Source organism: Myotis davidii, unplaced genomic scaffold (assembly GCF_000327345.1).
Source record: "Myotis davidii unplaced genomic scaffold, ASM32734v1 scaffold58, whole genome shotgun sequence".
Classification (NCBI taxonomy): Eukaryota; Metazoa; Chordata; class Mammalia; order Chiroptera; family Vespertilionidae; genus Myotis; species Myotis davidii.
The window spans coordinates 408,126-419,112 of NW_006289754.1; the positions used below are offsets into that span (position 1 = coordinate 408,126).

A 10,987-nucleotide genomic window follows, 5' to 3' on the forward strand; every position below is an offset into this window, starting at 1 on the left:
AGGCAGGAATTGGTGTCAGAGTGAAAAGGTTCCTGTAACTCCTGTAGGAGGACAGGGAATTAGTGTAAGTCTGTCAGAGGAAACCATAAAATATAAGTATATCAGTGGAGCACGATAGATTGGGAAACAGATGAATTTTGGAAAAAAAATTGACATTAAATTTACCAAGTGGACATTTTTATAGTTATTTGGTGCCCAGAGTAATTGGAATTGAGTGGCCATCATGTTGCTCAGTAATTGAAGTCTTTAGGAGTCCTCCTATAATGCCTCATCTTCTTCAGTCCTTAGTCAACCCTGCCTCTTATGTGTCCTAGAGCACATTTCATCTGTTTGGTGTCGGAGTCCTGAGCACTAAAGCTGTTACACTCTTCTAACATGCCATGTTTCTTTTTAGTTGTTGCCTTGATTTTTTTTCTAAGGATTGTTTTCTCTCTCTTCCTTCTAATTTTTCTGAGTAGGAGTAATTTATTTTTTGGCAACCCTTTACAGATCCAAAAATATCACTATCTCTTTGACACATGTGCCTCAAGTTAATCCTAACCAAACTGAATTAATCCTACACCCTAATTTCATCAAGTTTTTAATTTTTTTCTTTGTTTCATTTAATGACACCAAAATCTATCAAATAACTGAACTTGTCCTGGGTTTCTTGTTTTTTCTCATTTTTAGCATATGATCATCATTGACCAATATTTTATTTTTTCTCCTCATAAATTTTTATATCTGTTTGACCTTTATCATCCCTACTGTTACATTTCACCTTTATCCACTTTTAAAAATCACTACACTCGCCTTCTAAAGGACTTCCCTGCCTTCTCTTTTGTCAGCATTTAGACCATTAATGTATGTTGTTATCCTTTATAGCAGCAACATGAGTATAAACAGTAGACAACAAACTTTCGTTTAATACAACTGTTTCAGTTGTGTTGAAAAAATATAAAGAAATAACATTTGTTCTAATTTAGCACTGATATAAATTTGGTCAAATGGTTTAATAAAAAAAGGACATTTTGTACTTTCTAAGTTTAAATACACACTCTATATTTATGCACAATTTCCTTCAGAAATTCTGGTTCATTTTAATTAATTTTTAGCTCTCATAAACCTCTGAAAAAGCCATCAGCCCTATAACTTTGCTCAATTATATTTACTTATAATACTAACACCTTTCTGCATTTACATGGGTGCCAATCAACTCTTTATTCCCATCAAACTCATATTTATTATTCAAGAACCTAATTCAAGAATTATTTTTAATAAATCTTCCCTGACCTCCCTGGTCAGGATAGTTTCCTGGTATTAAACTAACACTTGGCTTTATAATATTAGCTCTTTCTATCCACCAGGGTGTAAGTATTTGAAGGCATGTTTTATATATTTTTCTATATTTTCATAATGCACAATTTCCTTTTATAAAATATGTTCTCAATGAATGTGCAATGAACAAATAATTAATCCATTGGTAAAATAATAAATGCAGATAGTAATTTACATATAATGAGAAGAGTAATTGAAACAGTAAACAGAGCAGCATGCATTGAGCTTCTTTTTGTAATATTGACTTTTACTCTAATTGTTCTATGTTTTTGTCTCTCCACCTAGAGTCTAGGTCCTAGACTGAAGTTGCCTCCATCCGCACAATGTCTGTCTTCAATAGCTCTACGCTGTACCCTCGTTTCCTTCTAACAGGCTTCTCAGGCCTTGAAAGCAGCTATGGCTTTATATCTCTTCCCATCTTCTTTGTTTATGTCACCTCAGTTGCAGGGAACATTACTATCCTATTAATCATCAGAACTGAGCCTTCCCTCCACCAACCAATGTACTTCTTTCTGTCAATGTTGGCACTTACTGACCTGGGCCTATCCACTACAACCTTGCCTACCATGTTCAGTGTCTTCTGGTTCCATGCCCGGGAGATTTCCTTCAATGCTTGTCTGGTCCAGATGTATTTCATTCATGTTTTCTCAATTATTGAGTCAGCTGTGCTGTTAGCCATGGCGTTTGACCGCGTGGTAGCCATCCGAGTGCCCCTGCGCTACTCAGCCATTCTAACCAATGGTGTAATCATTGGAATTGGGTCGGCAATTGCTGGAAGGGCGTTGGCTCTGGTCTTTCCAGCTTCCTTCCTCCTAAAGAAGCTTCAATATCGTCATGTCAATATTCTCTCTTACCCCTTCTGCCTGCACCAGGACCTCATAAAGACAACTGTATCCAGCCGTCGAGTCAGCAGCATCTATGGCCTCATGGTGGTCATCTTCTCCATGGGACTGGATTCAGTGCTCCTCATCTTCTCCTATATTCTCATCCTTGGCACAGTGTTGAGTATAGCCTCCAAAACAGAGAGGGTGAAAGCCCTCAATACCTGCATTTCCCACATCTGTGCTGTACTCACCTTCTATACACCAATGATTGGGCTATCTATGATCCGTCGCTACGGGCAGAATGCTTCCCCAATTGTCCATGTGCTCATGGCCAATGTCTACTTGCTGGTTCCACCCCTCATGAACCCAATTGTCTACAGTGTCAAAACGAAGCAGATTCGTGACAGAATCCTCAAGAAATTCAAACAACAGAAAGTTTAGGTAAAAGAGACTCTGAGACACAACTTTCTTCCCCCTCCTTTCTGTATTTATGAGAGTACTTCATATTAATATAGAATTTTGAATTTAAATATTACTGAAAATGCTTTGCCTTTAAGAAACTAGATACAAACTTCAATAATAGTAAATCCTATCTTTTCAGTATGGAGAATAAAGGCATGTTTTGTTTTGTTTTATATTCATGTTGACATACTAAAGAATATGGTCACCAAACCCAGGTTAGGCCATTCTTAGAAGAACTCTGACTTTCCTTTTAATAATCAGCAATAAATATTTGTGAAACTGAAGCATCAAATCAGCAATTTAGTGAAGTTATTCGTTATACTTTATAAAGTTCCTGAATTTCTAAACAAAATTTAGATTTCAAGATGACTCTTGTTCGAATATAGACTCTGTAGTCAAGAGCAACATTTCCCCAACTGACATTAATATGAATGTATTTTTAATGCATTTTTGATCTTCTGTTTAGCACAGAAAAATGTTTCCAGAGGAAAAACTTCTATCAAGAGAAAATGACAAATGAATGAAGTTCATACTTTGAGAAGCATGAAAGAGGAAGGCAACTTGGCCCAAATAATTAAACTGATTTGGGTGGCTCTCAAATGATCCAGAAACTGTGATGTTTCTGTGTTGAGGAATTTAGAGAGGCCTTTAGGTAGATACTTCTGAGACCCAGATTTCATCCATTTTGATTTGTTTTCAATCTGTCAGTTATTGAGAGAGAGATGTCTAAGTCTCCAAATACCATAATAAATTTGTCTATTCCTCCTGGTTATGCTATCAGCATTACCCCAGGTATTTTGATGTTCTGTTGTTAGGTGTGTAGATATTATGTAGAAATTTTGTTATGTCTTCTTGGAAATCACCTCATCAAAATTTAATGTTCTTCTTTATCCTAGATAGCTTTTTTCTCATTTTAAAATATGTCTTTTCTGATATTAATCTAGCTTGTCTAGCTTTCTTTTGATTAATGTCATCATGGTATATCTTTTTCCTTTTCTTTACCTAAAAATATGTATTTTTAGGGTCATAGTTTGCTAAGTACTGTTTTATTTAAAATTTTTTTTAAAGCTTTCTGGGATATAATTTACATTGCATACATACATCACCCATTTAAAATACATCAATGTTTTAAAATACATTAATAGATTTGTGTAACTGTCAATCAATTTTTATAATCTCAAAAAACATCTCATACTCTTTAGCAATTACCTCCATACCATATCCTTCACCTGATCCTAAGGAACCACTAATCTACTTTCTGGCTCAATAGATTTCCTCATTTTTCACTTTTGTATGTTAATCCTCACCCAAGGTTATTATTTTTCCTGTTTATCTTTTTCTTTTAAGAGAGACTGGAAAGGAGGAGTAGAGACAGACAACCTTGATGTGAGAGAGACACATTGATTGGTTACCTCCCACCTGCGCCTTGATTGGAACAGGGGATTGAGCCTGCAAATGAGGTACATGTCTTTGACCAGATCAGACCTGAGACCCTTCAATTTGAGGGTTGAATCTCTAACCACTGGGAAAAACTGGCAAGGGCTTCACTTTCACATGCATACAATAACAAAATATGTGGTATTTTGTGGCTGATTTATTTCTCTTAGCATACTGATATAGCAAGTATCAGTACTCCAGTCCCTTTTATACTAAGTAATATTCCATTTTATAGTGCTATCCGGTGTTAAAAATGGCTCCTGTCTATTGATCTGTGTAATTTTATAGCATATATTTCACAGAAAGTAGGTCCTACAGCTCAAAGCACACCAGTAGCAAATTGAAATTCTTACACATATAATTGCTTTAAATACATCCTAAATAAATACAATTATAATCAAATAGAGACTGTCTTATTTGCATACCTCACAAAACTGTGCCAAATTTCTACTAGCTACAGATAAGACAAACCCTAGGGTTATGAAAGACTCCAAGCCACTTGTGCCCTTCAGAACTCTCTGACCCAGAGACTACCTTTCATGCTACTGAAAGATATTATTAGGCAATATATGCCCCTCTCCCTTGCCCTAAGAATCCCCTTGCCCATTTCTTTTGGGGTAATGGCCCTGACCACTACCCCTGGAAAGTCTCCTGCTATGTTGAACTTCCCCTACCATACAGCCTGTTCAAGTGCTGTCCCAGAAAACTCATTGTATGCTACTGCTATCTTATGGTGAAACCTTTTCTTTGATCATTCCCCAAATCCATTGAATTATTATAGAACTAGAGGCCTGGTGCACAAATTCATGCACAGGTGGGGTCTGCCCAGCCCTACCCCTGATCAGGGTGGGTGACCGGGCTGGCTGGGGGGAGGGGCTATGGGAGGTTGGCCAGCCAGCCCAGCTCCAGTTGGGGTGAGGGGAGCCGATTGGGGCCCTGATCAAGCCAGTTGGCCGCCACATAGCAACTGGTCATTCCAGTCATTTCAGTCTTTCTGTCGTTCTGGTCGCTTGGCTTTTATATATATAGATGGGTGGACTCCCAAGATTTCCACTAACCAGATGGCTAAACAAATATTAAATTAATTTAAGCCACTGAGGAAGAGTCTTCTGACACCCACATTCTGATTCCATCACATTCCTGCAATGTCAGTCTGTAATACCTCTGAAGTGGAAATCTCTACCTTATTGGGCTCCCAAGGATGGAGCATGCTCACATTTGTGTCTCCATCTCCATTTGCCCCATATATCTCATTGCCGTGCTGGGGAACTGCACCATCCTCTTTCTCATCAAAACAGGGACGTCTCTGTATGAGCCTATGTACTGTTTCATCTCGATGGTGGCCTTTTCTGACCTCAGACTGTCCATCTCTTTGCTTCCAACCATGTGGGTAATCTTCTTGTTCAATGCCACTAGAATGTATCCTGATGTCTGCTTTGCCCAAGAGTTTTTCTCTCATGGATTCTCAGCTATGGATTCATCAGTTGTTCTTATTATGTCCATCCACTGTTTTATGACTATTTTCAACCTGCTGAGATACACCTCCATCCTGATCAATGAAAGTCCTTAATTGGCCTAGTATTTTCTGTAAAAGTATCCCATTGTTCTTCACTAATCCCTTTATTCTAAAGAGGCTGAAATTCTGTATGAAAATCCTTTTATCTCACCCCTACTGCCTCCACCAGGATGTCATGAAGCTGACCTTTGCTGATAGGGTCAATATAATCTATGATTGTCTGTGGATCAAACAGCTATGTTAGGGTTGGTGTGCATTTCTGTATTATATGCTGACACTGAAAATTGTTCTGGGCACCACCTCATACAAGGACCACCTTAAGTTCCTCAACACTTACAACGTTTGTGTTGTGATCAACTTCTATGTGCCTATTGTCACCTTAGCTATTTTTAAAAATTTGTCTTTATTGTTGAAAGTTTTACAGATGTCCCCCCTCCCAATTACCCCCTCCTTCTCACTCCTACCCCCTACCCAGACATTTTGTTGCTTTGCCAAAAATGTTTCATCAGTTATTAAGGTTATCTTAGCTGAAATTTTCCTTCTGGTTCCACTACTAATGAATTTCAATGTATACCCCGCAAAGAGTTATCAGATTAGAAATCTAATTCTTGCAAAATTATATAACAAGGTTGTTAGAAAATTTTAGCTGCAATGAATGCTCAGTTCACTTTACTATTTTTGAACAAACATGGGGATCTAAGAATTATGATGACTAGAGATTGACATAAATATGTGCTGTATATACTCAGCAGCCTCACCAATTTTTAACTTATTGATTTACTTTAACAGCAACAACATAGTAGATGGGTTGGGGTCATAATATGCTGATTATTGTGTATCTCACCTCTTTTTTCTCCTTTACTTCTCCACACAATTAGCTATATGTCTATATCAGCAACAGCCATGGAAGCACCATCTTAATTTGATTAAATGATTTTTTAGTATATTATTCTAAAAAATTAACATGTTTAATTAGGCAAAAGCAAACGTGGCTTTACTTTACTCAGGCATGATCAGCAGTGACTAAAATGAACTCAAGATTAATCACACACACAGATACATTAAGTAACACCTAGTTTGTATATGTGTGTGTTGGGGGGAGAATGTAGAGGTGTGTTTTCATCAGCAATTCAAGTAAACATGCTTTTTGATCAAGTACTACGAAACATGTATTAAATGTAAAATTAATAGGTGAGCAAATATTTTATTCACTTATATTTTAAATTGTCTGAAATACATTTAATAAACTGCCTTCTTTGGTATGTATATTGGGCAGAGCTGCTACTTATCCAAGTTTGTATAACACCCTCTTTTTTTTTTTTAGTTATAGGCCTAAATAACAGTATTATTTTTTAATTGTCTATATTCTACATCAATGTGTACGTGATCAAAGTAGAGGATTTTAGCTTCTATCTTTGTCAGTGTCCAACAAAGTGCCTAGAACGTATGAGTTGTTTATTGTACATTTGCTAAAAGCATAGCAATCCTAGCAAATTTTGAAGACATGAATATAATGCATGATAACAAAGCCAAAACATCTGTTAGAATATGTCTAAAAACCCCTATTATTGTAGAGTTTATTTGTTCTACAATTACTTGGGACAGGCATTAAAATAAAAACAAGCACAGATAGTATTCAGAAATCATAAAATAGGTGGAGTAATTTCATGTATACTAGTATACTATAGATAGGATCTAGTCAGGTTCTCACTAAAAGTTACCTGGCTGAACTTAATTTTTTAATTTTTATTTATTTATGGGAGCATCTGCATTCCAACCTATAGGACAATACTCTGCATAATAAGAACACAGTCAACCAGAATATAGGCCCTTAAAACAATAAAAAATATATTACAGTAAATACCTGACTGAATTTAGACCCGTTTCAAATAAGCACTACTGTCTTTAATCCACACTAAATTCTGAACATTAGAAAGCCTGTATTAATACAATAGGCACTCCATTGTAGTGACAGTAAAGCAAGTCATGTTATATTAAACAAACACAACATTCTTAGATAGAACATTACAATGGTTCACAGATATGAAGTAGAAGTTGCAGGAACCTAAAACTATTATCAAGTTCTAGAAGATGTTAGCACCACAACTCGCTCTCTTTGCTCCTGTCAGTATTCAGAATAGAGCAACCAAAACAGTGTGGTGAATGGTTGTAAATTGGAGGAATAGGCAATGGGGACACTTCTTATAACTCAACTGTCAGAAATGAGAGTGGACTTTCATTATAAGCTCCACTTAGAGATCTAGGGAAAGGGTTGAAAAATATAGAACTGGTCAGTATACACATGGATATTTGGCAAAATATAGCAAAACTGGGTCATCCTGGTGCTACTACAATCACTGTGACAATAAAAAAAACAAAAGGGGGCCTTTCTCTTCCTAGAAGGGTTGGAGAAATGGTACTTGGGAAGAAGAAAAAAATCAAAACAAATTAAATAAAGTAAAAGGAAAAAAAACCTAGTAGTTGTTTACTAGAACTGCCAATGAAGGCAGCCTCACATTCCTGACATGACATCAGTGATAAATAACATTAAAAAGGGTAACCCATGGACACAGACAATGGGGTGGTGGAGGCCTGGGATGGGGGGTTGGGAGTGGGCTAAAGGGGTCAATGGGGGGAAAGGGGACATATGTAATGCTTTCAACAATAAAGATTTTTTAAATATTTGATTAAAAGTAATTAGTAAAGGATACACCAGAAGTCAATTTGCATAGTGGCCTGTAGGAATTTTATTGGGAGTTATCAGAAAACACATGCATCATGCCATTACACCAATAATTAGAAACCAATGTACTTAGCAGGGAATGCAAATTATCAAAAAATGTTAAATCATTTTCAGAATGCTATCTTTATTAAGACAGACATGTACCTCGATTTATGTCATCTTAACTGAGAGCGTCTCCACAGGAAGCCGTGGAAAGCCCTCTTCTCAGTCTTAGCAGGGCATTAGAATTTCCTGGGGAGATTTTAAATGCCTGGATAATAAGGCAGCTAGACAAGCCTATTAAATCATAATATAAAATTATTTTAACTATTATTCTATTGATAGATATGAAAATTGTTTCTAAATTTTGAATGTTACAAATAAAGTTTCTACAGATATTCTTAGAAATGGTTTGCCTGTGGCAATTCTGGTAGTTAGACTATATTATTTCATTGTGATACTAATTTTCATTTTCCCAAACGCAAATAGTGCCACTTTGAGTACATTGCCCACTTTTAAATATTATTCTACTTACTGATTTGTAGGAATCCTTTACATTTCCTTTGTCAGATATGTGGGATGAGAATATTTATTCCTTGGGAATGGTCTGTATTTCATTCTCTTAAAAGTGTGTTTCAAAAATGAGAAGTTCTTCATTTCAATTAATTATAAGTGATTAATTATTATTACTTTGCGGTTAATCTTTTTATGTCCATGGTTATCCAAAGTCATGAAAATGTTATTATAATTTTTCTTCTACATGTTTTCCCCCCTTTTTTGTAATGCTTAGGGGTTAATGATCCAATTGAAATTAATTTATGATGAAGCTCAATATTAATTAATTAATATATGTAAATTGCTCCATTTACTGAAAAGACCTTTTTTTCCCTATTGAATTTTGCCATTGTCATTTTTTTCTATTCTTCTGTGTTGATTTGCAACCTTGGGAATTTCCTGGGTAAAATGGGAAACAGGCCTCTGTTTACAAAGGGCAAGGAGCAACAGAAAAAAGAGGCAGGCCACTCCATAATGGTGTGTGGCAGGTTTAAAAAATAAAGATTAAAAAATAAATTTAAAATAAAAAATCAAGGTAGCAAACATATGAGATGTGTCTTGGGTGTGTACAAAGGTGCATATATCTGCACCTGCTTGCAAGAATTTTAGAAGTTTATATACAAGCCTTAACTAGATTCAGTCATGTATGCTGTCCTGATGGTCTCAACAATACATTGCTCTCTTCAGGTCACCTCCTTGGAAATGATTCCCATTGTGGGAATGGTGGGCAGAACATAAATTCTAAGGACAGGGGACGGGGTGTGGAGCTTCTGATTGCCTGGGTCTGGCTTGTGGGTCAACTGGAGGTCATGCCCTCTCAATTAGCTTCTCCAACATTTTGTCTATATCACACCACTGAATAAATGTTGCTTTAGAGTTAGTTACAAGATATAGTGGTGTAGTCCAAAGATTTTCTAATCTTGCCTAATGTAAGTCTTTTGTATTTTGGCATAAAGTATACCATCAACTTGTCAATTTCCACATAGAAACCTACTAGGATTTGAGTAAAATTGTTCTGAGTCAATATGCTCCTTTGGGAAGAATTGTTATCTTAACAATACAGAGGTTTCTAATCAATGAGCATGATCCATTTCTCTACTTATCTGGGTCTTTTGTAAATTTTTTAAGTTTTCAGTGAAGATATTTTGAAAATAGTTGATTCTGTTTATTTTTACAATAGAAACGTAAATGATTGGCTATCTCCTGCAGCCCCCCCACCCCCCCCAGCGATCGATCCAGCAACCTAACAGGGAATCGAGCCATGACATCCAGGTTCATAGGTTTATGCCCAAGCACTGAGCAACACTGGCCTGGTTATTGGGCTATTTTTACATTTTCATTGTTCCTGATCAAACGTCTTGATTGTTTGATGTAAATGGTATTCTAAATTATACCAATTGTTTTTTCAAGTATGTAGGAATTCAGTTTTTTATCTTTTATCTGGCTTGCTTTTCTAAATTCACTTGTTCTTTACATTGATAGATTTCTACATAAATAATCATTTGTAAGTAAACATCTTTATCCTTTCAAATTTTTATACTTTTCTTTCTTTTTTCTATATTATACTGTCTTGGACATCTAGCATAACTTTTAACAGACGTATTAATGGGAACATCCTGACCATTACATGTCAGTGAAGAAACTTGTACAATATTTTTTCATTCTTGTCAATGCTAGCTATAGCATTTTTATACATGAAATTCAAGGTAGGACCCTCCATTTCTATTTACTCAGAGGTTTTGTGATGAAAATATATTATATTTTATCTATTGAGGTGTCCAAATAGTTTTTCCTCTATGTTAGTGTGGAGTATATTTATGATTTTTGAAAACATGTACTTTTAAAAATATATTTTTATTGATTTCAGAGAGGAAGGAAGAGGGGGAGAGAGATAGAAACATCAATGTTGAGAGAGAATCATTGATCAGCTGCATCCTGCATAAGCCATATTGGGGATTGAGCCAGCAACCCAAGAATATGCCCCGACTGGAAATCGAACTATGAGCTCCTGGTTCATAGGTTGACCCTCAACCACTGAGCCATGCTGGCCAGGTACCTCCTAAGTTTCTAAACATCGACTCTTGCTATTTTTAAATTCATTCTTTATGCAAAGCAAGAGTTAGGTCTTTAAAATGAAAATTAGATACTGTGATT

At 36.0% G+C, this 10,987-nt stretch overlaps 1 protein-coding gene and 1 pseudogene across 1 annotated transcript; both read left to right on the top strand.

Annotated features, from left to right (window-relative positions):
* The first annotated feature begins 1,640 nt into the window (after positions 1–1,640).
* LOC102762449 (olfactory receptor 51G2) lies at positions 1,641–2,582 on the top strand. The gene has a single exon (XM_006762353.1). The coding sequence runs from the start codon at positions 1,641–1,643 to the stop codon at positions 2,580–2,582; it is 942 nt and encodes a 313-aa protein (XP_006762416.1).
* Positions 2,583–5,185: 2,603 nt separating this feature from the next.
* LOC102769017 lies at positions 5,186–5,800 on the top strand (annotated as a pseudogene).
* Positions 5,801–10,987: the final 5,187 nt, after the last annotated feature.

Excerpts from the sequence above, each read along its gene's own strand:
- LOC102762449 (XM_006762353.1), top strand. The coding sequence starts at position 1,641 with ATGTCTGTCTTCAATAGCTCTACGCTGTACCCTCGTTTCCTTCTAACA.